At 49.7% G+C, this 23201-nt stretch overlaps 1 protein-coding gene across 1 annotated transcript; it reads left to right on the top strand.

The window, feature by feature from the left end:
• The first annotated feature begins 1480 nt into the window (after window positions 1-1480).
• EXOSC10 (exosome component 10) lies at window positions 1481-21283 on the top strand. The gene is made up of 25 exons (XM_090268589.1): window positions 1481-1614; window positions 3565-3701; window positions 4347-4470; window positions 5699-5803; window positions 6314-6479; window positions 6623-6737; window positions 7827-7902; window positions 8119-8229; window positions 8440-8583; window positions 9094-9284; window positions 10228-10384; window positions 10542-10690; window positions 10880-10930; window positions 11553-11664; window positions 13110-13160; window positions 13316-13394; window positions 13474-13586; window positions 15663-15758; window positions 16051-16125; window positions 17226-17313; window positions 18167-18240; window positions 18754-18925; window positions 19887-19945; window positions 20479-20555; window positions 21143-21283. The coding sequence occupies exons 1-25, from the start codon at window positions 1504-1506 to the stop codon at window positions 21171-21173; spliced, it is 2664 nt and encodes an 887-aa protein (XP_090124715.1). The 5' UTR covers window positions 1481-1503; the 3' UTR covers window positions 21174-21283.
• Window positions 21284-23201: the final 1918 nt, after the last annotated feature.

The following is a 23201-nucleotide window of genomic DNA, read 5'->3' as shown; positions in this document are numbered from 1 at the left end:
TAAGAGTCTATCTGCACCGCCGAGAATGGCTGTGCAGTCCGACTCGGGAGTGACACGGTATCTGTCTCCTCCCGTGTTGAATCGACATCTTGCGATGACGCTGGAGTGTCCTCTCCAGCGAAGCTGAAGCTACAGAGCCTGGGCAGGGTGATATGGAGGGTCTGCTGTTGCCCATGCAGCAGACCCCCCTCTCTTCGCAGCTGAAGGGTCCAAGGGAAAGACGGAGTCAATACAGCTTGGCTTCAGGTGCGCCGCAGGAGTTGCCGGTGTTGACTACAATGTCAAACCGCCTTAGGGACTCCGGCTCCGGATTTTCTGTCGGGGTTTACTCCCTTAGCCTTTCCCCTGAAGAGGTATGCCGCAAGGCAGCGGAGGTTTTTTGGAGTCAGAGTTTTCCTTCTCTGATGTGCCCTGACTGGAAGATTGAACCAGCGACACTTAGCTCGCAGGCCGACGCTCAATCCACTGAGCCAAACCAGCCAGGGGTTGCCTGGTAGTACCTCCCTCTTAACAAGAGCTCTTCCAGGCATTCAGCCAGCCAATGTTTTGAGTTCCCGCTCTGCACCTCTAGAGCAGTGTAGGTGAGAGGGACACGGGACTGGAGGAGTTGGAAGGCATTGGAGGTAAGTACAGCGGGAACATAGGAAGCGTTTGTGCCACCTGTCACTACCAGAACCAAAAAGGAGAGACAAGGGTTGAATCCTTATGTGCGCTGAGCTCAGACGCCTGCGACCTGAGAAGACGGCAGAGCACATACTCGCAAAAACCATCCTAACGTTTCAGCTCAAGCTGACCTTTTTAAAAGGAGATGGAACGGTAGGTAAATCGGGTAAGAGTTGCAGTCCCACGTAGATTTTCCTAGTCCTTTATCGGTGGATCAACAGCTCGAATACCTTCTAAGTTTGAACCCCTCCGGGACCTCTGGAGTCACGCGGGTAGGCCGCAGGCCGTGCATTCCTGTTGCACAGCCTTAATCTCAAGCCTACCAACTAAGGCTAAAATCTTTAACCCCTGAGTTCCCCTATCGCATCGAGATGCTTTTCCAGTGATTTGCCTACAGGGGACAAGAGAGATGCCACGTAGGCTGGAAGATGCGGGGCGGAATGTCTTGTGTTCTGTCTTTTTAGCTGGGAGAGAGCCAGCAGGCGAGGAAGCCGTTAGGAACGCACCAGTAGCCGGGGGGAAGGAAAGGATGATGCAAAGGGGTCCATTGCAGGAGCGAAAATCAAGCCACGAACCAGGGCCTGGGAAGAGCCTGCTTTAAACATGAGGATAATTGGATCCTCCGGGTCTCACCCTAAATCGCTGGGTTGTCGGGATGGTACCGTATGAGGTTAAAGAAAAATGTGAAGTTCCCAGCGGGGCGAGCTCAGGGCTGACGGCCCGACTCACGCCTGTCCTAGGATTTCCGCCCCCACCAGGCGGCCTCTGCACCTGCGCAGAGCGCGCGCGTCGCGTCCGACCGAGGAACTCTCGCGAGAAGAGCCGTGCAGGCAGAAAAAAATGGCGCCTCCCAGTCCGCGGGATTCCAAAGCCCCGTCCGCAACGAGCGAGGCCAAGTCCGACGAGGAGATGGTGTTGCCGGGATTTCCGGACGCAGACAGCTTCGTGAAGGTGAGTTCTTGGTGTCTAGGGTCACCGGGAGCCGCCTGCGGCCGGCCGGAAGCAGGCCCCGGGCCCTCTCGGCGGCCGCCCACCCGGCCGCGCGCACCTCAACGGAGCCCCGGGCGCAGTCTTTCTCACTTCCCCCTCCAGGGATGGGGTCTCACGCAGACGTGGGGGGTCGCCCCGCTTCCCAGGGTGAGCCCGTTCAGCCCCGAGGGTGGCGAGCCCTCTCCAGAGCGGTAAGGGCTTCCTGGTCAGCGGCGATGCCCTGGCCCTCGCGGCCTCGCCCCCGCCCCGGGCTGAGCCCCTCGGGCCACTGTCCTGCGTTCTGTTTCCCATGCCTGCCTCTGCATCCTCTCCTCCTACAGAATCCCCAAGCCTGGGTGTAACGGCTCCTGGGAAGGTTGCCCCCGACCCTTCCTCCGGGAAGGAGCACGGAGAGGGGTCATTGCAATTCCCCGAGTCGTGCTGCTCAAACAGGAACGAACGTAAAACTAAGTTTAAACGCCTCAGGCATAGCACAGCTCTTACAAAGCCACGAAACTAAAACAGCTCGTGAGTGAGCACTGCCAAGACCCCAGAACTCCACGCACACGGGAGCTAGTTTGTTACTAGCAGGTGCTGTCAGTAATTCATTGATTTGGTTTCGACGGGTTGCCCGGTCCTGCCTGGGAGCGCGCATGCGCTACTGGCTACTTTGCACCCCACCGCGAGGCAAGGCCCCGCTTCCTTTCTCTTTTCTTTCCTGGAAAACATTTGCTACTCAACTCACAGTGAAGTCATTTGGCCTTCAAGTGACCAACCTTTTTTTTTGTTTTGTTTTAAAGATTTTATTTATTTTTAGCGGGAGGGGCAGGGAGGGAGAAAGGGAGAGAAGCATCTGTGTGTGAGAGAGACATCAATCGGGTGCATCTCGCACCCCCCAACCGGGGACCCGGCTCACAACCCAGGCATGTGCCCTGACTGGGAATTGAACCAGTGACCTTTCAATTCAGGCTGACGCTCAGTCCACGGAGCCACACCAGCCAGCGCACCAAGCATCTTTTTTCTATGGCAGCCACTTCAGGTTTTTTCTCATTAGCACACAGTGAAATTGGAGGACTGCTTGGCACTATGAACCATAAATATATATAAATCCAGTTGTGGGTAGTAGTGCTTCTCTATTGGTTATCCAAAGGATCTAGACTACGCGTGTATTGCTTTTCCCTTTTTTTTTTTTTTTTTAAAAATCCTCATCCAAGGGTATGTTTATTGATTTGAGAGAGAGAAAGAGAGAGAGAAACATTGACTGGTTGCCTTATGTGCCCAACCAGGGATCCAACGTGCACCCTAGGCATGTGCCCCCACCAGGGTTTGAACCCACATCCTTTTGGTGTGTGGGATGATGCTCCAACCAACTGAGCCACCCGTTCAGGGCTTTATATTATTCTTAGGTGCTTGCCCAAATGAAAACACAAAAATAAATTTCTGTAGGAAACTTGTGGATCTGAATTTGAGTAGTAATAGTAATACTAGCACTTATGTGTCAAGCACTATCGTGAGTGATTTTATTAATTCGTTAAATCCTCTCAAGTCTGCGGGGTAGGCACTTTTATTATGCCTGCTTTTCAGAGGAGGAAACTAAGGTCCAGATAAATAAAATAACGTACCTGAGCTCACAGTTAATACGTAGCAGAGTCAAGATTCAAACCCAGGCCGTTTAGAATATTACTCATACTACATATGTGTTTGTCTCCCCCCCCACCCCACTCTCCCAGGAGTGTAAGCTCCAAAACTTGGTTTCGTGTTCAACCTCGTGTCCCCGGGATCTGGGGTAAAATCTACACTAAGTGATACGTGGGATTGCATGTCTTCATTTTCTAGCACAGTGTGTCATGTATACTGGATACTGAAAAAAACGAGTCTCTGGATGAATGGGGATCTGTGTTTAAAAATGCTTGTTTTTCTGGTTTTTGACAGTTTGCTCTTGGGTCAGTAGTGGCAGTCACCAAGGCATCTGGGGGCCTGCCGCAGTGTGGCGATGAGTACGATTTTTACCGAAGTTTTCCTGGCTTCCAGGCGTTTTGTGACACACAGGGAGATCGGCTGCTTCAGTGGTGAGTACTAAATACTGTTGTTGTTTCATGTTGAAAGAAATGAGTATAATTTCCTGAAAAAAAATTTTTTCTTACCATAATCTTTTGTGCTATAAAGAGCTAGGAAGTATAAAAAATGAAACAATGGGTTTTGATTAGGGAAATGTTACTTGGTAAATTTTCAGTTTAACTTTTAAAATATATGGACTTTTGTAGCTATAGACAATGAATCTTTCTGAATCAGGACTTGAAAACCTAGATGCAGGATTCTCTCACATGACAGAGTAACAGTTTTTAGCTTTCTAATAAGTGTTGTAGGACAGACAGTACACAAACAGTGATTTTGTCTAGCTACTGCGTGAGATACTTAGAGAATGTTTTAGACTTCATGGTAAAACAGTGACTGCAGAGTACGTTATTTACATAGTATTATATATTTTTAGAATTTAAAGGCAGCTTTGAGGTAATTTCTTCCACCCCTTCAATTAGCAGGTGCGTGTTAGCGAGATTTAATGCATCGCCCAAAGCCACGCGATGTCTTTAATAAGAGCACTGCTTTGATCGTTAAGTGTTGGGAATAGTCTGAGCCAAGCCTTTCAAGCTTTCTCCCAGATTGTAAGCAGATTAATAAAAATACACAGCTAACCTTGGTTTTCTTGTTCTTAGCATGAGCAAGGTCATGCAGTACCACGGGTGCCGAAGCAACATTAAGGATCGAAGTAAAGTGACTGAGTTGGAGGACAAGTTTGATTTACTAGTTGATACCAATGATGTTATTCTGGAAAGAGTGGTGAGTATCGCACCTTACTTTTCAGATAACTAACAAATGAAGAGCTTTTGTGTGATCAGAATATGAAAAGAAACCCAAGCACCTTAGGAAATGAAAAGGAGGTCTAGCATTTCTTCCCAACAACATTCCTTTCCTCTAACAGTTGGCTTTTTCCCACCAAAATAACACAGTTGTTTTCAAGTATATCACTTTAAAATATCACTGCCCCAGTGGACGCTTATATTTTTTAAAAAGATTTTTATTTACTTTTAGGGGAGGGAGCAAGAAAGGGAGAGAAACATTGATGTGCGAGAGAAATATCGATCTGTCGCATCTCATACACCCCCAACTGGGGACCTGGCTCACAACCTAGGCATGTGCCCTGACTGGGTATCAAACCAGCGACCTTTTGGTTTGTGGGACGATGCCCAACCCACTGAGCCACACCAGTCAGGGCAAGGAAGCCTATTTTTAAGGTGCCTTATTGTAAATCTACCTTCCAGATTTGCAAATCCTATTTGTATTGCAAGAAAAGAGGGCCCTGGATGCAGAGCCCAACCAAAACTAGTCTGTTTTTACTGTTATTCACTATTTGCTAAACACCTTGACTCACATAATTGGAAGGATATGTGGGTCTAGCTTACTGTCTATCCCTAGTTCTACAGCAGAACATTATTTACAGAAACAGAGATTGTCGAAAACAAACCTCACCCTGTGAAGGCCCTGCAGATATTCAGATCATGCGCTCCTGTCCCATAAAGTCAACTCTTCCATAGCCTGACTACCCAGAGGCATTTCGGTGGTTTCTCATATTTTATGACTGCACGGCCTGCCATGCTACCATTTGTCACCGGGTGCGCCTCCCCGACAGTGGTGCCCCAGCTGATACCCCACGCCTGCTTCTGCAGTACAGAGCAGATCAGCACGCCCTTCGATCTCATTGTAAACCCACCCTTCTGTGTCTAACGTATGCAGCCTAAGGTCTTTGTAGTTACTTCGGTGGCCACATCACACTATTAAATCAGATATGGGATTTGGGCCCAAGTCAGAACTATGAAGAGAGTTGAATAAGGGTTGGAAGTGGCTGATTTCTTCCCTGTCCTTGAACAAATAATGTTTTAATTATTTGCTCTTAATATGTATATATTCTCACATATAATTCTCTGAATATATTTCTTTAAAATTTTAGGTAATTAACTCTGTTAACCCTGAAAAGAAGGTACTAAGCTAATATCTCATCCACTCTTAGGGTATTTTACTGGATGAAGCATCAGGTGTGAATAAGAATCAGCAGCCTGTTCTCCCCACAGGACTACAGGTCCCCAAAACAATAGTCTCCAGCTGGAACCGCAAGGTACGGGTTTCTTTTCAGACTCACTAGAGCACCTAAGGGCAGCTGTTGCCCATTCTAATTTGCATTCTGTTCTAATTTGTTGGACACAGAACTGGCCACTATCTAACTCATTCTTATAAACAGACACACCTGCATAACATCTCTTCTCTACTTTGCACCCCAAAGCGTCACACACATATATTTTTTAAGGTTTTATTTATTTATTTTTAGAGAAAGGGGAAGAGAGGGAGAGAAACATCAGTGTGTGGTTCCCTCTCACGCACCCCCAGATGGGGACCTGGGCCACAACTCAGGCATGTGCCCTGACCGGGAATGGAACTGTCAACCATTTGGTTCAGAGGCCGGCACTCAGTCCACTGAGCCACACCAGCCAGGGCAACTAACACACACATATTCTTAAATGAATGGTTCTTGGAATGCTCTTGTCTCGTTGCAAGGCATAAATTGGAATTTATTTTTCTAATTCATGAAGTTGTTGTTGTTCTAAAGTATTGTATTTGTTGATCATAGGCAGGAGAATATAGCAAAAAAACAAAATCTGAAACTTTCCGGCTGCTTCATGCAAAAAACATCGTCCGACCTCAGCTTAAATTCCGAGAAAAGATTGACAATTCCAACACGCCATTTCGCCCTAAAATCTTCGTCAAACCCAATGCCCAGAAACCCCTCCCCCAGGGTAAGTAGTGCAAACCCTGCCTACCAAAAACAAATGAAGGGGAAAGGGCTCCCTCCCATCTCTTTTTCTTCAAAGGGAAAAACTAGCCTACAGGCGAATGTGTCTGCCTTTTTATGATGTTTTGTCACTGCTTGGGCCTCCAGCACTCTCCAAAGAAAGGCGGGAGCGCCCACAGGATCGTCCTGAGGACTTAGATGTCCCCCCTGCTCTGGCAGATTTCATCCATCAGCAGAGAACCCAGCAAGTGGAGCAGGACATGTAAGGGTTTGCCTGTCTGAACTCTCTTTATGCCATATTTCCCTCTGTCACATTTATCATTATGCCACACTTCCACTCTGTTTTCCGTTTGTAAAACGTGTGAAAGAACACACAGAATCGAGGTGATTTTTCACTGTCCCTGCTGTTTGTGTGCGCAGAGCGCCTGCACAGCACAGTCTGCTGTGACCCTCGGTGCAGTCCTGGAGGGAGCAGTTGCTGCCCTCCCCCCTGTACAGATGGAAAAGCAGGGTTAGAGATGCTGACTTCCCACAGAACCGGAACTTTAACCCAAGTGTTCTTAAAGTTGTTCTTCCTTTGCACCACTCTGCCTTTCTTGTTAGGCGGGGACTCAAATAGTAAGCTTGGGCCCCCTCATAAATTTGATAAGGAAAGGGCATTATTCACTGGCAGGATAAGCATTTTGGAAAAACTGTGCTGAAAACAGACAAAAGGACTTTGCTCTCAGAATAAAGAAAAAAAGGGATAAAAACTTTGTTAGTATTGGTCTTTTTCTCACATATAGCCAGCCTGTCAGAGCATTCCTTCAGCCCCAACTCTGCATTGTGAGGCCACAGGTTTTAAAGAAATAAAGGTACTGAGAGGCAGCCCTGCCCTCAAGGAACCCGGAGACTCGGGGGTTTTATGCCAGTAGATGGTGGAGGAACTGAAAAGAGACATCATGGGGTACGCAACCATATGTGCCTCGCCCTCTCCCGTTTTACGATTTTGTTCTTCCAAACCACTGGGAGTTAAGGTTTCACCTCTTTTTCTTTCACCACACAGTGTTTTACGAGTAAGTGCTCAAGTCTTTATAAGTAAAAATGTTTTAATTATCCTACTTTAAGGGCAAGCAAGTATCAACTGACTTTCTTTTTATACACTTGAGTTATTGAAATAATGTTGCTTTTTTTTTTTTTTTTTTTGGTTTTTCAATTACAGTTGTCCCCTTTTCCCCTAATTTCTCTCCCCCACCCAATAATGTTGCTTTTTATGCAGAAAAAAGATTATCACAATGTTCTTTCTTATTTGTTTTTACAAATTGGGTTAATACAGTATTTTTTGTTTGTTTGTTTTGTTCTATTTATTCAGATTTGCACATCCTTATCAATATGAACTAGATCACTTCACTCCCCCGGATTCAGTCCTTCAAAAGCCGCAGCCCCAGGTTAGTGCCTAGCTTGGTTTATGAGTGGAGTCTGAGTAGCCTGGGGAGAATCAAGTAACTGGATTAGCTGATGCAGCTCTGGCTTTCCGTAAACATCTTTAAAATAGCTGGTTACAACTTTAGGTCCTTTCTTGAACTCTTTAATTCATTTTGTACTCTAGTGAAGGATGATTCGTAACATGCCTCTGTTTTTCCCCCTGGACTTCTGTGACCCAGTTACACAGACCCGTGGGAGAAACCCCCTGCCATTTTGTATCCTCTCTGGATGAACTCGTGGAACTCAACGAAAAGCTCTTGAATTGTCAAGAATTTGCTGTAGACTTGGAGGTAACGTGTAAATGACTTTACTGTGAAATTTTTCCATTTTCTGTCAATTCGCCTACTCAGGAAATATAAAATTAATACTAATTTAAATCTACTTTGGGGGCAAAAAAAATAATCTTAACACTTTGTTTCATAGCTGACTTTTCAAAGTCAGTGGGGATACACCTGGAAACTCCGTTCTTTCCTGCTCTCCCTGCTCTCCATGTGTTTTAGCACCACTCGTACCGCAGCTTCCTAGGGCTGACCTGCCTCATGCAGATCTCCACCCGGACCGAAGATTTCGTCATTGACACCCTGGAGCTTCGAAGTGACATGTACATTCTCAACGAGAGCCTCACAGACCCAGCAATTGTCAAGGTCAGCCAGCCTTATCCAGCTCTCGTTTATGAGTGCAAGACTTAAGTGCTTTTCAGTTTACTGTTTCATTATCCCAACATAAACCCAATAAAATTGAGAGAAATCATTGTAATTTCATACACTAGGGTACCACATGCTAAACTGCTTTTGTTCCTAAACCTCCGTTAGCATAGCTAAGACTTAGCTCATTACCACCCTGGAAAATGTTAAATCATTTTAATGACTGCTACAACAAGCCTGTGCCATCAAGATGGTTTGAACTTAATGACTACCCTTGCAGCAAGTAGAGCCGTTTTCTTAGAATCATTGGCTGTTAGCAGGCTTTAAGAATGTGCAATTAGGAGTGTGGAAGGCTGGGGCCCAAATTAAAAGAAGCGTTTAGAACTCAACCCATCTTAATCTTCCTTCTGGCTTCTAATTCCAGTGTTCTAATAACCTAGAGGCAGAGTTCACTTCAGAGTACAAATGGCCCTTCACACTGAGACAGTGTGGCGCTGGTTTTGTTTTCAGGTCTTCCATGGCGCCGACTCAGACATAGAGTGGCTGCAGAAAGACTTCGGGTTGTACGTGGTGAACATGTTTGATACCCACCAGGCAGCGCGTCTCCTTAACCTGGGCAGGCACTCGCTCGACCACCTGCTGAAACTCTACTGCAGTGTGGAGTCTAACAAGCAGTACCAGCTGGCTGATTGGCGGATACGGTCAGTTTGCTCCTGACGAGGAGACGGGTGCCGAAGAAAGTGTGGGTGTCCCTTAACCTCATCCGTGGAGACCTGTGTTCAGCCTAGAACACTGTTTGAGTCTTGAGCTGACCTGCTTTCATTGGCATAAGTGAGACTGGAGTTTTAGCATGTGCCAGTGTGGGGTCGTGCGGGGCTGCGTGACCCTGCCTCGTGGGATGGTGGGTGAAGGAGAGGTGCCGGGTCAGTACTTGTCCACGCCAATCTCCCCAGCGGGGGTGGCTGTGCGTGTGTGAGGGGTTCTCCCCCGGCTGCGAGAGGGTGCTGAGGCACGTAGTTGCTTTAGCCTCCGGTAAGTGTTCGGGACAGTGATGGAGTCCTGCCGCCCTTCCCGGACTTCAGGCTCAGCGTGATCATTTTCTCCCTGAGGGTGCAGAGCTGCTGTACGAAGAACCCAGTACCTTTCCTCCAGGCCTGCGTGCCAGAATTCCCAAATAGGTCTGAAGTCCGAACAGAAGATGGAAACTGACAAAATCTAAAAGCCACTCCCTATTACATAACCCGTGCCCTATGCCACACACCGAGCTAAGCACTCTCAGGATGTGGTCTGCTGTCATCCTTACCAACGCCTGTGAGGGGCCTTTCCATTTTACCCGTAAGGACAGGGAGCTTGGAGATCTCAGGTGACTTGTCCAAGGTCAGAGATCTGGAGCTAAGATTCAAACTCAGGATGCCAGAGCCCTTATTTCAACCGCATCATTATCCTGCCGCCCTTTCTACCCAGTCATGTGGCAGTGGCTTGTCATAGTAAGATGCCGGGAAGGTCGATATAACTGTTGTATTGCCTGTGATGGAACCTTTGGTCGCAAACGGAGCCAAGCGAGCCTTAGCACCCACAGAGCAGACAGATGACGTTGCTGCTCCTAGGGGAGATTAGAGAGCGTCTCTTCTGCTGCCGTTCTAGACCTCTGCCCAAGGAGATGCTCAACTACGCCCGGGACGACACCCATTACTTGCTCTACATCTATGACAAGATGAGGCTGGAGCTGTGGGAGCGGGGCAACGGCCAGCCTGGGCAGCTGCAGGTGGTGTGGCAGCGGAGCAGGGACCTCTGCCTCAAGGTAACCCCACGGCCGCAGAGGCTCGGGCTCGCTTCCTTTGTCGGGGTCCGCGCGCTTGCCTCGGCCCTTCGCACCGACGCGCCGCGCCGCGTGTCTGAGGAGACCACGGCCCAGCTTTGGTTCCCGTCGATACCAAATACGCTGTCACGTTTTGCAGAAATTCGTCAAGCCTATCTTCACGGACGAGTCCTACCTTGAACTCTACAGGAAGCAGAAGAAGCATCTCAACACCCAGCAGCTAACAGCCTTCAAGCTGCTGTTTGCCTGGAGAGATAAAACCGCTCGGAGGGAAGATGAAAGCTACGGGTAGGGGATTCGAGATTCGAGATTCTCTTACTATTTCTCTTAGACTGGGCAGGTCTGGCAACAAGAAAATAAAGGACTTTTTTTCTTGTTGCCCTGGAAGTTGGTTACATTTTCCCTTGGGTTACAGCATTTAATGGAACTTGCTGGCTGAATCTAATGTGATAAACCCTGTTGTGTGTTTTGTTCCAGATACGTCCTGCCAAACCACATGATGCTGAAGATAGCCGAAGAGCTGCCTAAGTGAGTCCCAGACCGATGACTGTGTTCCGACTGTCTCAGTGGGGACGTTTTGCCCTTCAGAACCAAGCCTCTCTTATTGTTATTACCTCAAGGCTGACTCAGAAGATTAGCAAAGTTTGCAAGCCCAAGGAATTTAGTGTCTGCCCCGGGCTGCCACTTAGGAATGGAAACTTCCGAACTGGACTGTGTCCATGTTTATGCCTTATACTGAGCCCAGGGTAGGCCCTGGAGCCCGTGGCATCAGCATCCGCTTTCAAGGGATTCTCTCATCTGCACTTCTAAACCAAGGCAGCTGATGGTCTTAAATGTTTTATGGTGTTCATTGAAGTATAAGCACAGAATCGAAATTCGTAACCTTCTGTTGCAGAACTGCAGATGGGCAGAGCTGTGGTCCTCTCCAGGCTTCCCTGTTAGCAGTGGGCAGGCTGTAGGAGAAGCCCGCTCAGAGCTCGGGGCAGCAGAGCGCATGTGGAAGTGGCTGGCTCGGGCTGCTCTGGCCTGACTGTTTCCTTAGCCTTCCCCCTGGCTGTAGCGCCCTGGTCCTACCCGGTCAGTGTTCTTCTCTGGAAGCCTATGAGGTCTGTGTTCCTACGTGACGAGTTGTGTGTATTCTTGTCTTCAGGGAACCTCAGGGCATCATAGCTTGCTGCAACCCTGTACCACCTCTCGTGAGGCAGCAGATCAACGAAATGCATCTTTTAATCCAGCAGGCTCGAGACATGCCCCTGCTCAAGGTAAGAAACCTGTCTGTCTGTCAGCGTCTTCCTCCTTGGAGTCTCCGACATACGCTATCTGCTCTCCATTCTGAAAAAGCCAAGGAAATAATAGAGCTTAGGAAATCCAGTGGGTGTGTCATCTTTAGCGTAATCACAGCTAGAGCTTATCCTTCTTAGGACCTTATCTTTGATAATCCAACAGCAAGTAATGTCAAGTGACTGGGCTGGTTACCTGTTCAGAGGTAGTACCTGGTGGGATAGAAAAGGGAGTGGAGATCTCAGGGCAGGGAGCCTGTTTTGGAAGCCTGGCAGTGATCCAGGTGTGAGCGGTAGTGCCCTGGTGAGTGTGGTGGTCTCAGAGATGGAAGGGGGAGGACAGGTACAAGAAGCACTGTCAGAAAAAAAGCTTGATGGTGAAAGTGGCTTCCATTTCTCTCTGAGCGCTGCGCTGAGTACTGCAGAGGTGGCCTCTGAACGGCAGGTGGATTTGGAAGTGATGGAAGTGGAGTGAAAGACAGCTCACTCCAAATATAATGCCCAGGTAACTGGGAAGGCATGAGAACCTTGAGTAGAAATGAGGGATTCAGAAAAAGCTACTTTTGTGAAGGAGAGCCTAAAGTTTAGACAAATGTAGGTGAAAGCAGGAAATCCAACCAAAAATACAGCTCTGTGTGACTCTGAGTGTGTGTTGCACAGGTACTGGTGTGTGTGTGTGTGTGCGTGCGCTCCTGTGCCAGTGATACGGGTTCAGGTGGATTTGCATGTTTGGGTTTGGGACAGTTTTTAATGTGTTGCCTCAGCAGCATTATCAATATCTGCTAAATCATGTTTGTAATTTTTGGAAGATTCTTGATTCAGGAAGACTTAAAATTAGCCCCCTTGAGGTGAAGAAGGGACTCTGAGGATAAACACATTCATAATCTTCCTATTAACGCCCTGGCGGGTGTGGCTCAGTGGATTGAGTGCCGGCCTGCAAACCTTGGGGTTGCTGGTTCAGTTCCCAGTCAGGGCACGTGCCTGGGTTGCAGGCCAGGTCCCCAGTTGGGGACGCATGAGAGGCAACCACACACTGCCGTTTCTCTCCCTCTCTTTCTCCCTCCCTTTCCGTCTCTAAAAATAAATAAATAAATAAAATATTTCAAAAAATAAAAATAACATTTTTTAGCTCCACAGTTTGTTCAAGTAAAGAGAAAAGCCCTGGTTACTAGAGAAGAATCTTAGAGGTCCTTCTGCCTTGCGCCTAGTCACGATAAAGGGTTTTATTCTTTCAGTCTGCGGGTAATTATTGGGCGCTCGGTCACTTCAGTACCAGGCACCGAGAGGGATGAAGGGATGGAAGGAAATCTCTGGGCTCTTGAAAAGCACAGTCAAGTGAAGGCACCGAGTCTGTGCCAAGGGGAAAACCAGGGGTGTCCTCAAGTTTAGGCAGCTCTTCTCAGATTGTCTTCGTTTTTCTCCTACAGTCTGAAGTTGCAGCTGGAGTGAAGAAGAGCGGACCGCTGCCCAACCCAGAGGTAGGGCCATGCGGCTGTTGTCCCCTCCTCGGGGAGAAACCAGCCCCAGCCAGCGCAGAACGAAGTGCCCTGCCAGACCCGCGCCTCCCGCTGCTCCAGGGCGCGCCTCTGCGCTCGTGAGGCTTCCCTGGCTTCTTGGTTTCTTTTCGATGCAGAGATTGGAGAATGTCCTCTTCGGACCTCACGACTGCTCCCACGCCCCTTCAGACGGCTGTCCTGTCATCCCACCCATCGGTAATGTCGAGGCCTCTGGAGTCCCAGAGAGACTGGGAGACTGGTCCACCTTTGACTGTGCCCGCTCCTGTCCCTCTAGGGCCTGCGCCAGTGCGGACACAGGCAGGCCTCTTCCCTGACAGAGGAGCCGAGGACGAGGCCCTGCTGGACCCCAAATGCCTCATCGCTTCCGCCGTCATCACATTGTTCCATGTGAGTAGCACGGAAGCGTCGGCGAGGTGGTGCAGGCTGCAGGGGTGGCTCCGCCTTCGCACCCAATGCAAAAAGCAAAACCCTACAGCAGTGGGACAGGCATGGGGACAGATCACGGGGCGGTTTGTCCCTCTGGACAAGGGGGTCCGGGAGAGGCGGGTAGAGGGTTCTCTCTGAGCTCTTGTGTAAAGAAACCCTCAGGAAGGATTGTAATCTCCGTACTCCCCCATGGCTGGCAGGGGGGAGGGCACGGGCTGCGTGACGCGCGACAGGACTGCTCCTGTGCTGCCGCCGGGCTCCCGTCGGGCAGAGTGAGCTCTCTGGTGTGAGGGCCTCCCTGACTGGTGCCAGCCTGTCCGTGTGTGCGTTGGATGCAAAGGAGGAAACTGTGACAGGTTTTTTCCTATGGTGGCTCATTAGACAAAGGGAAGAGCAGGCTCTGCAGGCCCCCGTAAACGAGACCAAACTTGTTTCCCATTCCAGAAAGAGGCTGCGCACTGATAGGTACTCTGGGGACAGCGTGGCCAGCCTGGGCCAGTCTGTGTTCCTGGGATATGCACTGGGTTGTGACAGAACTCATCCCAGTCTGTCCTACCCAGCAGGTGTCTCAGTTCTGCCAGCGACTTGAACTGCAGGTTCTTTGCAAAAGGAAGACTGAGGTGCCTTTGTTGGTCAGGCTGGATGCTTGCTGGAATGACCACAGACGAAAGGATAAAGCTCTGAATACTGCAGACAACAGATGTAGTGAAAGGAAGAACCGAGGGTACTGTCTGCTGGGAGAGAGACAAGTACCAAGCTTAGCAACTGTTCAATGACAGAGCTGGCTGGTGCGGAGGAGTCTGGGACTGCAGTTCACAGCCAGGCCGTCGGGCCGGCAGCTGGGCCAGCGCCAGGCAGAGTGCACTACCTGGGACTTCACTCTCTCTTTCACGTAATTACATAAATAGAGGTCAGGCCTTGCTGCCGTGATTCATGAGGAAAGAAGTCTGGAAGCTTGAGTTGACCACAGAGTTAATGTACTGTCAAGGTGATGAGGTAGCCAAAAATGTGGACGTGAACTTTCAGCCATAGGAACGTGGACGGGCCCACTCCGGCCCAAGGAGGCTGCGCTGCCCCTGTGCCCTGTGCGGCGGGGACCATACTACAGGGGAAGCAGAAGGACAGCGCACACTCTATGAACCCAGTCTCTTGCATAATTTCATTGATTGCTCATAAAGGTTTATAATTATAAATTTCAGAGAAGTGTTAGGTTATACTCTGGAGTTCTAGAGCAGACAGACCTGGGTTTAAATCCTTCTGCCCCTATTAGCTCTAAGGCTCTGGAAGACTTTCTTAACCTCTTCAAGCCACAGTTTCCTCATCTATAAGATGGTGAGAATAATACCACATACTGACCTGGTTGGTGTGGCTCAGTGCATGGAGCATCATCCCATAACTGGAAGATTACCAGTTCGATTCCTAGTCAGGGCATATACCTGGGTTGCAGGTTCATCCCTGGTCTGGGTACGTGCAAAGGCAACCGATGAATGCTTCTCTTGCGTTGACGTTTTTCTCTCTAAAAAAGCAAATGAAAATGTCCTCGGGTGCGGATAAAAGTATACATACCTTATAGGTTGTAAGGGCACAGCGAGATTCACTGACTTATTAAACATGCATTAGGCGTTCGTGCCTTTCCCTTTTTCTTCCCTCTCAGGCATGCATCTCCTAAGCTTTAAGAGTCCCACGAGACTGGAACCGAGGGGAGCACTGGGCAGCGGCGGCTCATCCCGGGCAAACCCCCTGATCCTGTCTCCACGGCCCCTTTCTCTAACTTCTCAGTGAGCCACAGCTAGGCTTTCTCTCACTGCTTCTCCTACCCTAGGCCCTTCCTTGTTTCACTGTCCCTGCTTTAATAAACGCCCTCTAATAATAGAATTTTAAAAAATAGGCATTAAGCGCCCTGCAGTGTGGTACTGCGGGCTGCTCCAGCGCCTTACACGTGGGAGGGGCTCGCAGACATGAGCCGTTGTCACTGTTGCTCGCACCTCAGTGTCACAGAATGATTGTGGTGTCAGTGGTCGCCTCCTGTTTCTGCAGGAACCCAGTGCTGAAGAAAACAGAAAGGACCCATTAACAGTTGCACAGAAAAAAGCCCAGAACATAATGGAGTCCTTTGAAAATCCATTTAGAATGGTAAGTAATAGTACGTTAGGGCTGACAGTGTATTTGGGAAAGAAGCCGAGGAGGGTCTTCAGAGAGTGTGGAGGGTGTCATTTGCCCCTGGTGTCCGGGTGGGAAGTCGGGGTCCCCTGAGACGAAGCCAACAGGAACACCTCCCCTGAGTGCCAGTAGGCTATGGTGGGGCCCAGGCATTGAGCCGCGGCCTGCTGAGATGAAACCGAGAAACTCCCTCTGGGGACCCTGAACTCTGGGTCCAGAATCCGTTTCTTAACAGCATTTAACGTGACTGTTTCCGTTTCCCCAGTTTCTGCCTTCACTAGAACACCATGCTCACGTTTCCCAGGCAGCGAAGTTTGATCCGTCATCGAAAATCTATGAAGTAAGTGGATTTGTCAGACTTTCTAAGAAAGGGAGACTTCTTAATTATTTGAACCAGGTTTGTGTTTTAAACAAGCCTGTGAACTCCCTGAAAATGAATGCAAAAGCCCTTTATATACAAACATTGTTTCCAGGGAGAGGGGTTGGAACTGTAACCCAGTTCTCACAAGCATTTGGGAACCTTTTGAGAAACAAGTCTTTGGGGGCATTTTTTGGTTGGTTTTTGTCTTTTGAAATTAAGGTTTAATTTACATGTAGTGAAGTGCCCATGTTAAATGTACGGCTTGCTGCATTTTTATATGTGAATAGTACTTTAAGCCTCTTAAAGGTAAGAGCTTAAATTTTAAAACCCTCTGTTTTATATTGTTTGGTTTGTTTTTGACAGCATTATGAATAAGAATAAGAAAACACCTTCCCTGGATCCCCATGAGATGCTCCTGGGAGCCAGCGTGTTAATTGTTAAAAGCCTTCTTCCTCCCTGCAGGAAGCCCCTGCTCTGGTCAGATGGGCGGCCTGGCTCCCTCTGGCTCGCCAGCGCCGCCCGAGAATTGGGGCGACACCCCGATGGGCCTCGGCCCTGTCGCTGGTGGTTAGCTTGTTTTTAGAAATGGGGAGTCGGGAAGGTTTTGCCTTCTCTCCTCGTTCCCCCACTGGGTGTGGCACATGCAGCAACCAGGCACCCCTTACCATGCTTACATCTGCTGCCACAGGCAAATGTGCTGTCGCAGAGAAGCACGTCAGGCTTGCAGAAGTCCTGCCTTCAGTTCCAGTGCCACCATTTCCTAACCATGCGCGTCCCTTCGGACAAGTCATTTAGCTTCTCTGAGCCCGTTGTTCCCAGGGTTATGGAGGGATTGAACGGAACGATGGTGTGAAAGCGCCCAGCCCGGGGCCTGGAACGGTTGTACTTTGTCCTCCTACATAAGTATTATAAATAAAGCTAGCATGGGATTTTATTTTTTGTGTCATCAGATTTGGAATTTATGACTTAGAATGTGTGCAGTTATTAGGCCAGTATGCTCTGCATTGCCTCATTAAAAAAATAAAGCATTCCTAGGTGGCTGAGTTTTGGAGTTTTTGTTTTGTTTCTTTTCATTGTAGATCAGCAACCGTTGGAAGCTGGCAAGCCAGGTACAGGTACAAAAAGAATCTAAAGAAACTGCCAAGAAGAAGGCAGCTGAGCAAACAGGTAGCATTCACTTCCTTGTAAAGTCAGGCAGCCCAGGGTGTTTGTTCAGCCATCCCGCAAAGGGCCGGGCCCGGCAGGGAAGAACCGACGCCGCCGCGGCCCGCGGAGCTTGCCTTTTCCTGAGGGCCGCGGACAGCAGACCCCTGAGTGTACGCTCTGCCTGGGGGCAGCAGGGCCACGCACGGAGGGAGGCGGCAGGGGCCAGGTGGCGAGGACCTCAGCGGGCGCCGCAGGCGAGCGGGGCGGCCGGGAGGGCTGCGAGCGGACCAGTGCCGTGAGCGACCTCCCTTCGGAATGTTGCTCTGGCTGCTGTGTGGGGTGTAGGGGGCAAGGGCGGGGGCCCCGTCAGGGGGCTCGGTGGTCCTGCAGGCGAGGGGGGCTGCTGGCTGGACAGTGCGGCGGCAGCGGCGGAGGTGGCGGAAGTTGTCAGAACTGGGTGTTCCTGGGCCAGAGCCGGCAGCGTTTGGGGACGAGTCCGATGTGGCACACGAGGGAAAGGAAGGAACTCTGAGAGCGAGAGGGGTCCATCCTGGTCCTGAGCACTGGAAAGATGGGGTGGCCATCGAGAGGGGGAGACGACAGAAGGAGCACATTTGACGCTAAAGCGGCTTTGTTTCTGGTCCTTGACGTGCCGTGGTAGAGATTCCTGTTACACGTCCTCGAGAGTGTCAAACCGGCATTGGTGTGCGGTGTGGGCTCTGGGGAGAGCAGCAGGTCCGGGGGCTTCGTCCATCAGAGGCTGGGGAAGGGGGCGGGACCAGCCAAGGCAGCTGAGCAGCAGGGAGGGTGCGCCCCACTGGCGACGTGGGCGGGCGGCTCCATCACAGCCCGCCCACAGCTCTCTCTCTTGCAGCTGCCCGGGACCAGGCCATCGAAGAGTACAGAGCGACGGCGGAGGGGGCCGTGTCTGTCCGACGGCAGGCCGCCGTACGTGCCAGCTTTTCTGCTTTCTTAGAGACGAGATACCTTGGTCGTTGTCAGGGTTGTCCCCGAATATCAGGAGGGCTTACCCTGTGCTTCGAGTCAAGTGCTTTTGTCTTTCCCGTTCCTTTTGGCTTGCCAGTTAGCGCCTGCCTCGTGTCCCCTCAAACAAGTTCATGTTGCAATTCCTCTGGGAAGGTCTCCTCCCGCGGACTTTATGCGAAGAGACCATGCCACCTGGCCAGCTGTAGACAGGCATCGCTGACCGCCTCCCCTGCCCTAGTGAATACCCTCCCGCACTCCAGAGTGCTCTGCAAGGCTCGGCCCTGCCTTTCTTAACGGCCCAGTGTCGGTCCCCACTCACACTCGAGCCTGCGCCCCTCTCCCCATTACTGAACCCACCTTCCCAGCACGGTAGGCGCCTGGGTCCCTAGCCGTGTGCTCACGGCGGAGGCCCGCAGCCCGGCCTCCTCTCACGTGCTTCCACACTTCCTCCCCGTGAATGTGTTCAATCTGCAGCTAGAAAACGCTGCCAAGAAGAGAGAGCGAGCGACGAGTGACCCAAGGACCACAGAACAGAAACAAGAGAAGAAACGACTCAAAACATCCAAGAAGCTGAAAGACGCAGATCCACCAGAGAAGGATTTTACGCCCTATGACTACAGCAAGTCGGATTTCACGGCTTTTGCTGGTGAGGCCAGATCTGGTGCCCTGAGGGTGGGGGTGGGGGGGATGTCTGTCTGTGTGTTGGGCGGAAGGCGGCTGTAGGGTAAAGAAAGAGCACAGACCAAACCCTGCCCAAGACATGCACCACCAGCATTAGCAGAGCAATCCAGGGAAACAGCGGTGACTGGGCAGAACCACGGGTGTGGCTCAGCAGGAAGGCGCCCATTCTAAGGTGGCATCTCCCTTCCTCGTAATAGCTGGCGTCCAAAAACGTTTTCTGTCTCTCACACAGTGATGGTCTTGCTTGTTGAATAACCCTGCCCTGACTGGTGTGGCTTAGTTGGGCATCATCCCACAAAGCGGGAGGTCACTGGTTTGATCCCTAGTCAAGGCACAGGCCTGGATTATGGGTTCAGTCCCCGGTTGGGTGCATATGAGAGGCAGCTGATCAATGTTTCTTTCTCACATTGATGTTTCTCTCCCTCTCTTTCTCCCTCCCTTCCTGTCTTCCTAAAAATAAAATCTTTTTTTTTTTAAGTTAGGAAAAACCTGATGCCCATGAGGTGAAGCTCTGGTTGGCTCCTTAGCTGGTGCAAGCCATCAGCTTTACGTGGCGTCCCTGACTCTGTCAGTCTTCTTGCCAGCGTGTTCCTTTGAGTGGGGAGGAGGCAGGGCGAGCCACAGTCTTCCGCGGGGCTGTCACCACAGGCCCCGTTATCCCAACACACAGAGACCACAGTGGGCTTTCTTGCTGTGAAAGTGGCCACTGCGTTAGCCCCCGCCCTGTCTCCTGAGAACACGTCTGGGAGCCTAGCCACCCAGCTACCCTTAGCTACTGGGAACATGATGTGTGAATTTTTATCGACCACGAGCCCCTCATCGTAAAGGGTAACAAACCGCCCACACTTCCAGGCTGCGTGTGCCAGCCCAGGAACAGCCCGTGCTGTGCTTGAGCTCATTTACATGATCATTCTCTTACCTTTCAGGAAACAGCAAATCCAAACCTTCCCAGTTTGATCCAAATAAGCAGACCCAGTCTGGCAAGGTGAGAGCTATGCCTGAGAATTCTAGCGTGTGCGTAGTGCTTTTTTTTTTTTTTTACCTCTTTCATTGCTGGGAAGATGGGTTCATCTAGGAATCCTTTTGCATATCTTTTCCCTCACCTCATTTCTTCCCACACATAGACAATACCCACTAGCTATTCCAGCAATTAAAAAAAAAGTTTTAAGAGACTATAAAGGCTGGTATGTGGTTTTAAAGGGTGTTTTTCTATGTTTGCTACCATGGGAATTAAAGCTGCAGGCCAAAACACTTCTTCGGGTGCCAGCACAAGCCTGCATTTGCCCCGCGTGGGTGTTGGTGCCAGTCGGAGCCAAATGGGGCTGGAAGTTGGGCGTGCAGAGCGTGAGGCCTGCATGTCGCCCTCCGGTTCCTTCAGTAGCTCGTGCTGTGGGCCTGGCCTTCAGAAACCCCCGGGAGGGCCCCGCCGGTGGGGCTGGGCTCTCGGAGCAGCCGTCTCAGCTCAGGTGTGTTTTCCTGTGTATCTTACCTTTTCTTATCTTCTGGGCTTCTTTTCAGAAATGTCTTGCAGCCAAGAAAATTAAACAGTCAATGGGAAACAAAAGCATGTCCTTTCCAACCGGGAAGTCAGACAGGTATGTGGGAGAGGGCTCAAGGGTCTCAGCAGGAAAGACGCTCAGAGCTCCTCTCAGGACCAAAGCCCCCTCTTTGGCTTTGGGAAAAGGGAGATGGGCAGAAGGATGCATTCTGGTCCTGTTTAACTCTCCACCTATTACCAGTTCCCAGGGTCACCTCAGGGCAAATAGGATTGAACTTTACCTGGATAAGATAAGCCTATTTCTGGTGAATGAGGGGAAAAAAATCAATATGCAGATAATGCGGGTTATCTCTGTTGACTGTTATATTTAAAAGCACGAAATCCTGATCCTTAGAGCAGACCCTGAGTTAGAGGACGCCTAGGGTGTGGCATGATGAAGAAGGAACCTGCCTTTAGATCTCGGTCAGCTCAGCCAACCCTTGTTGGACCTCAGAGCACCTCACCGCCCACATTCTGTGTGAAGGGGGAGGAGGGGGTGCATTGCTGCCCTGCTCAGTTCTTCAGGACCCCAAACAAACCATTCTTCCTCAGTTCTGTATCACTAGAATCTGTAACATTTTATTAACCAGCAACAAACATTAGCTGAACTGGAAGAAGTGACTTGTTTTCATACCATCTCTGCAGGGGTTTCAGGCACAGTTGGCCAAAGAGATAGTATTGGAAGAGACCCTTGGGACCCCCCAGTGGACTGGAATCACCAAATGGTGGTGCTTGTTTTGTATAAACTCATTTTTAAACCATTAAAAATAATTCTTACTGGAAGAACGCTGGTTCCTGGCTTTTCTTTTGCTGCCACCACAGTGCTGGCAGGAGAGGGCAGGTCCTATCCTTTTCAGGTCACTACCCTCAGCTGTCTGTGGGTAAGGGTGCCCTTGGAGAGATCCAGAGCCATCCCCAAGGAGGGATCCCAGAGAATCTCCCGTGACTGAGGAAGGGGCGGCATCCACAGGGCATGCTCATCTGACTCCACGTCAGGAGGGTTCCAGGGGCCATTTTCCTTCCTTCGCATGTCTCCAAACAAGGGGGCAGAAGCCACGTGGTCAGAATGCCATTGGGAGGAGGAGCGGGTAGGGCATGGAGAGCCACTGGGACTCCTGGAGGGCCTGGACCTTCCCTGAGCCTTTCTCTTTATTTTTAGCTTTTTTTTCCCAATTATAAAATCATAGCATATTCATTTTATATATATATATATATATTTTTTTTTTAATATTTATTTTTAGAGAGAGGGAAAGGAAGGGAGAGAGGGAGAGAAACATCAATGTGGGAGAGAAACATCAATTTGTTGCCTCTCGCACACCCCCAGCCAGGGACCTGGCCTACAACTCAGGCATGTGCCCTGACCGGGGATCGAACCAGCCCCCTTTCAGCTGGTGGGACAATGCCTAACCTACCGAGTCACACCAGTCAGGGGGTGGGGTGGTGTCTTTGTAAATATATGATCTGTCCAAAAAGTATCCAGCCATGTAACAACTAAAAATAGAGACATCAATGAAGAAGATACAAGAAACATTGTACACAGGACAATGACACTTCAGTTCCTTTCAACGTAGGTATCTTGAGACCTCAGACAGTTCTCCCAGTCACCATCAGCTGTCCCATCCTGTTTTCCTGAATCTTATTGATGGTCTGAAATCTCTTCCCTTTCAAAAATGGTTTTAGTTTTGGGAAAAGCCAGAAGTTGGACTGGGGGCGGGGGGGGGGGTGCAGGGCGGGGCTGCTGAACCACCTGGGTGATTTGATGTTTTGCCAACAAACTGCACAAGATGTGATGCATGAGCAGGCACATTGTCGTGATGAAGCTGCCCATCCCCCGTTGCCCACAGCTGCAGCCTTCTGAGTCATCCAAATAGTTTCCGTGGAGGAATGTTCCAGCTTAACGCAAAATCTGATGCAGATTCGTTGCTCTGCTCACTCAGTCATTTTGAATATGATAGCTACATGACACGTGCTCACTCAACAACGTCTACCACCCCCACTGACTAGTACAGTGAAGTCGTCATTGTTCACGCATGCGCATTCCAGCCCACTCTCCTTGGCTGCCAGGTTACATCAATGTTGTGCAAACCATTCTCATTATATTAACAATGGCTGGATTTTTCCGGACAGACGTTTAATTTACAAACTTGGATTTCTGTTTCTACTGTTTTTTACCTTTCAGGATTTTCTCATTCTAAAATGGATTTTAGCTAACCCCCATTATTAAACATAGAGGTTTCCATTGTACTTTTTAAAATAATGCAGCATAGAACTTATATAAATTTGTGATTCAGTCTTTGGTTATGTCTTTAGAATTCCATTTGATTTTCATCCTGAGATGGGCTATTAAGTCAAGAGAACACAGAATAATACCGTTATTTTTGTTTTCACAAATAATTAAACAAGGGACCTATTTTCTTGAAACTTTTCCCCACAACTAATTGAGAAGGCTAACTGCCGTACCCTGTGGGCTACGGAGCAAAATCAGACCTCCCTGCCACGGGAGAGCAGCCCTGTCCCAGGACGGGCTGGGCTCTGTACTAGCTCAGACAAGAGCGGCTGAAACTGACAGAAAAACCAGACAATCGGGGGCTTAGCAAAAGAGATTTTTTTTTCTCCCTCTCTTCTGTAGATAGTCGAGAGCTAGTGTGGCAACGGTCAGTCCTCAGACTCTGGCTCCTATGTTGTTGCTCAGACAGGCCTTCAA

Source organism: Furipterus horrens, unplaced genomic scaffold (assembly GCF_987537825.1).
Source record: "Furipterus horrens unplaced genomic scaffold, mFurHor1.1.pri manual_scaffold_3, whole genome shotgun sequence".
Lineage (NCBI taxonomy): Eukaryota > Metazoa > Chordata > Mammalia > Chiroptera > Furipteridae > Furipterus > Furipterus horrens.
This window is presented reverse-complemented; position numbering and strand designations above follow the sequence as displayed.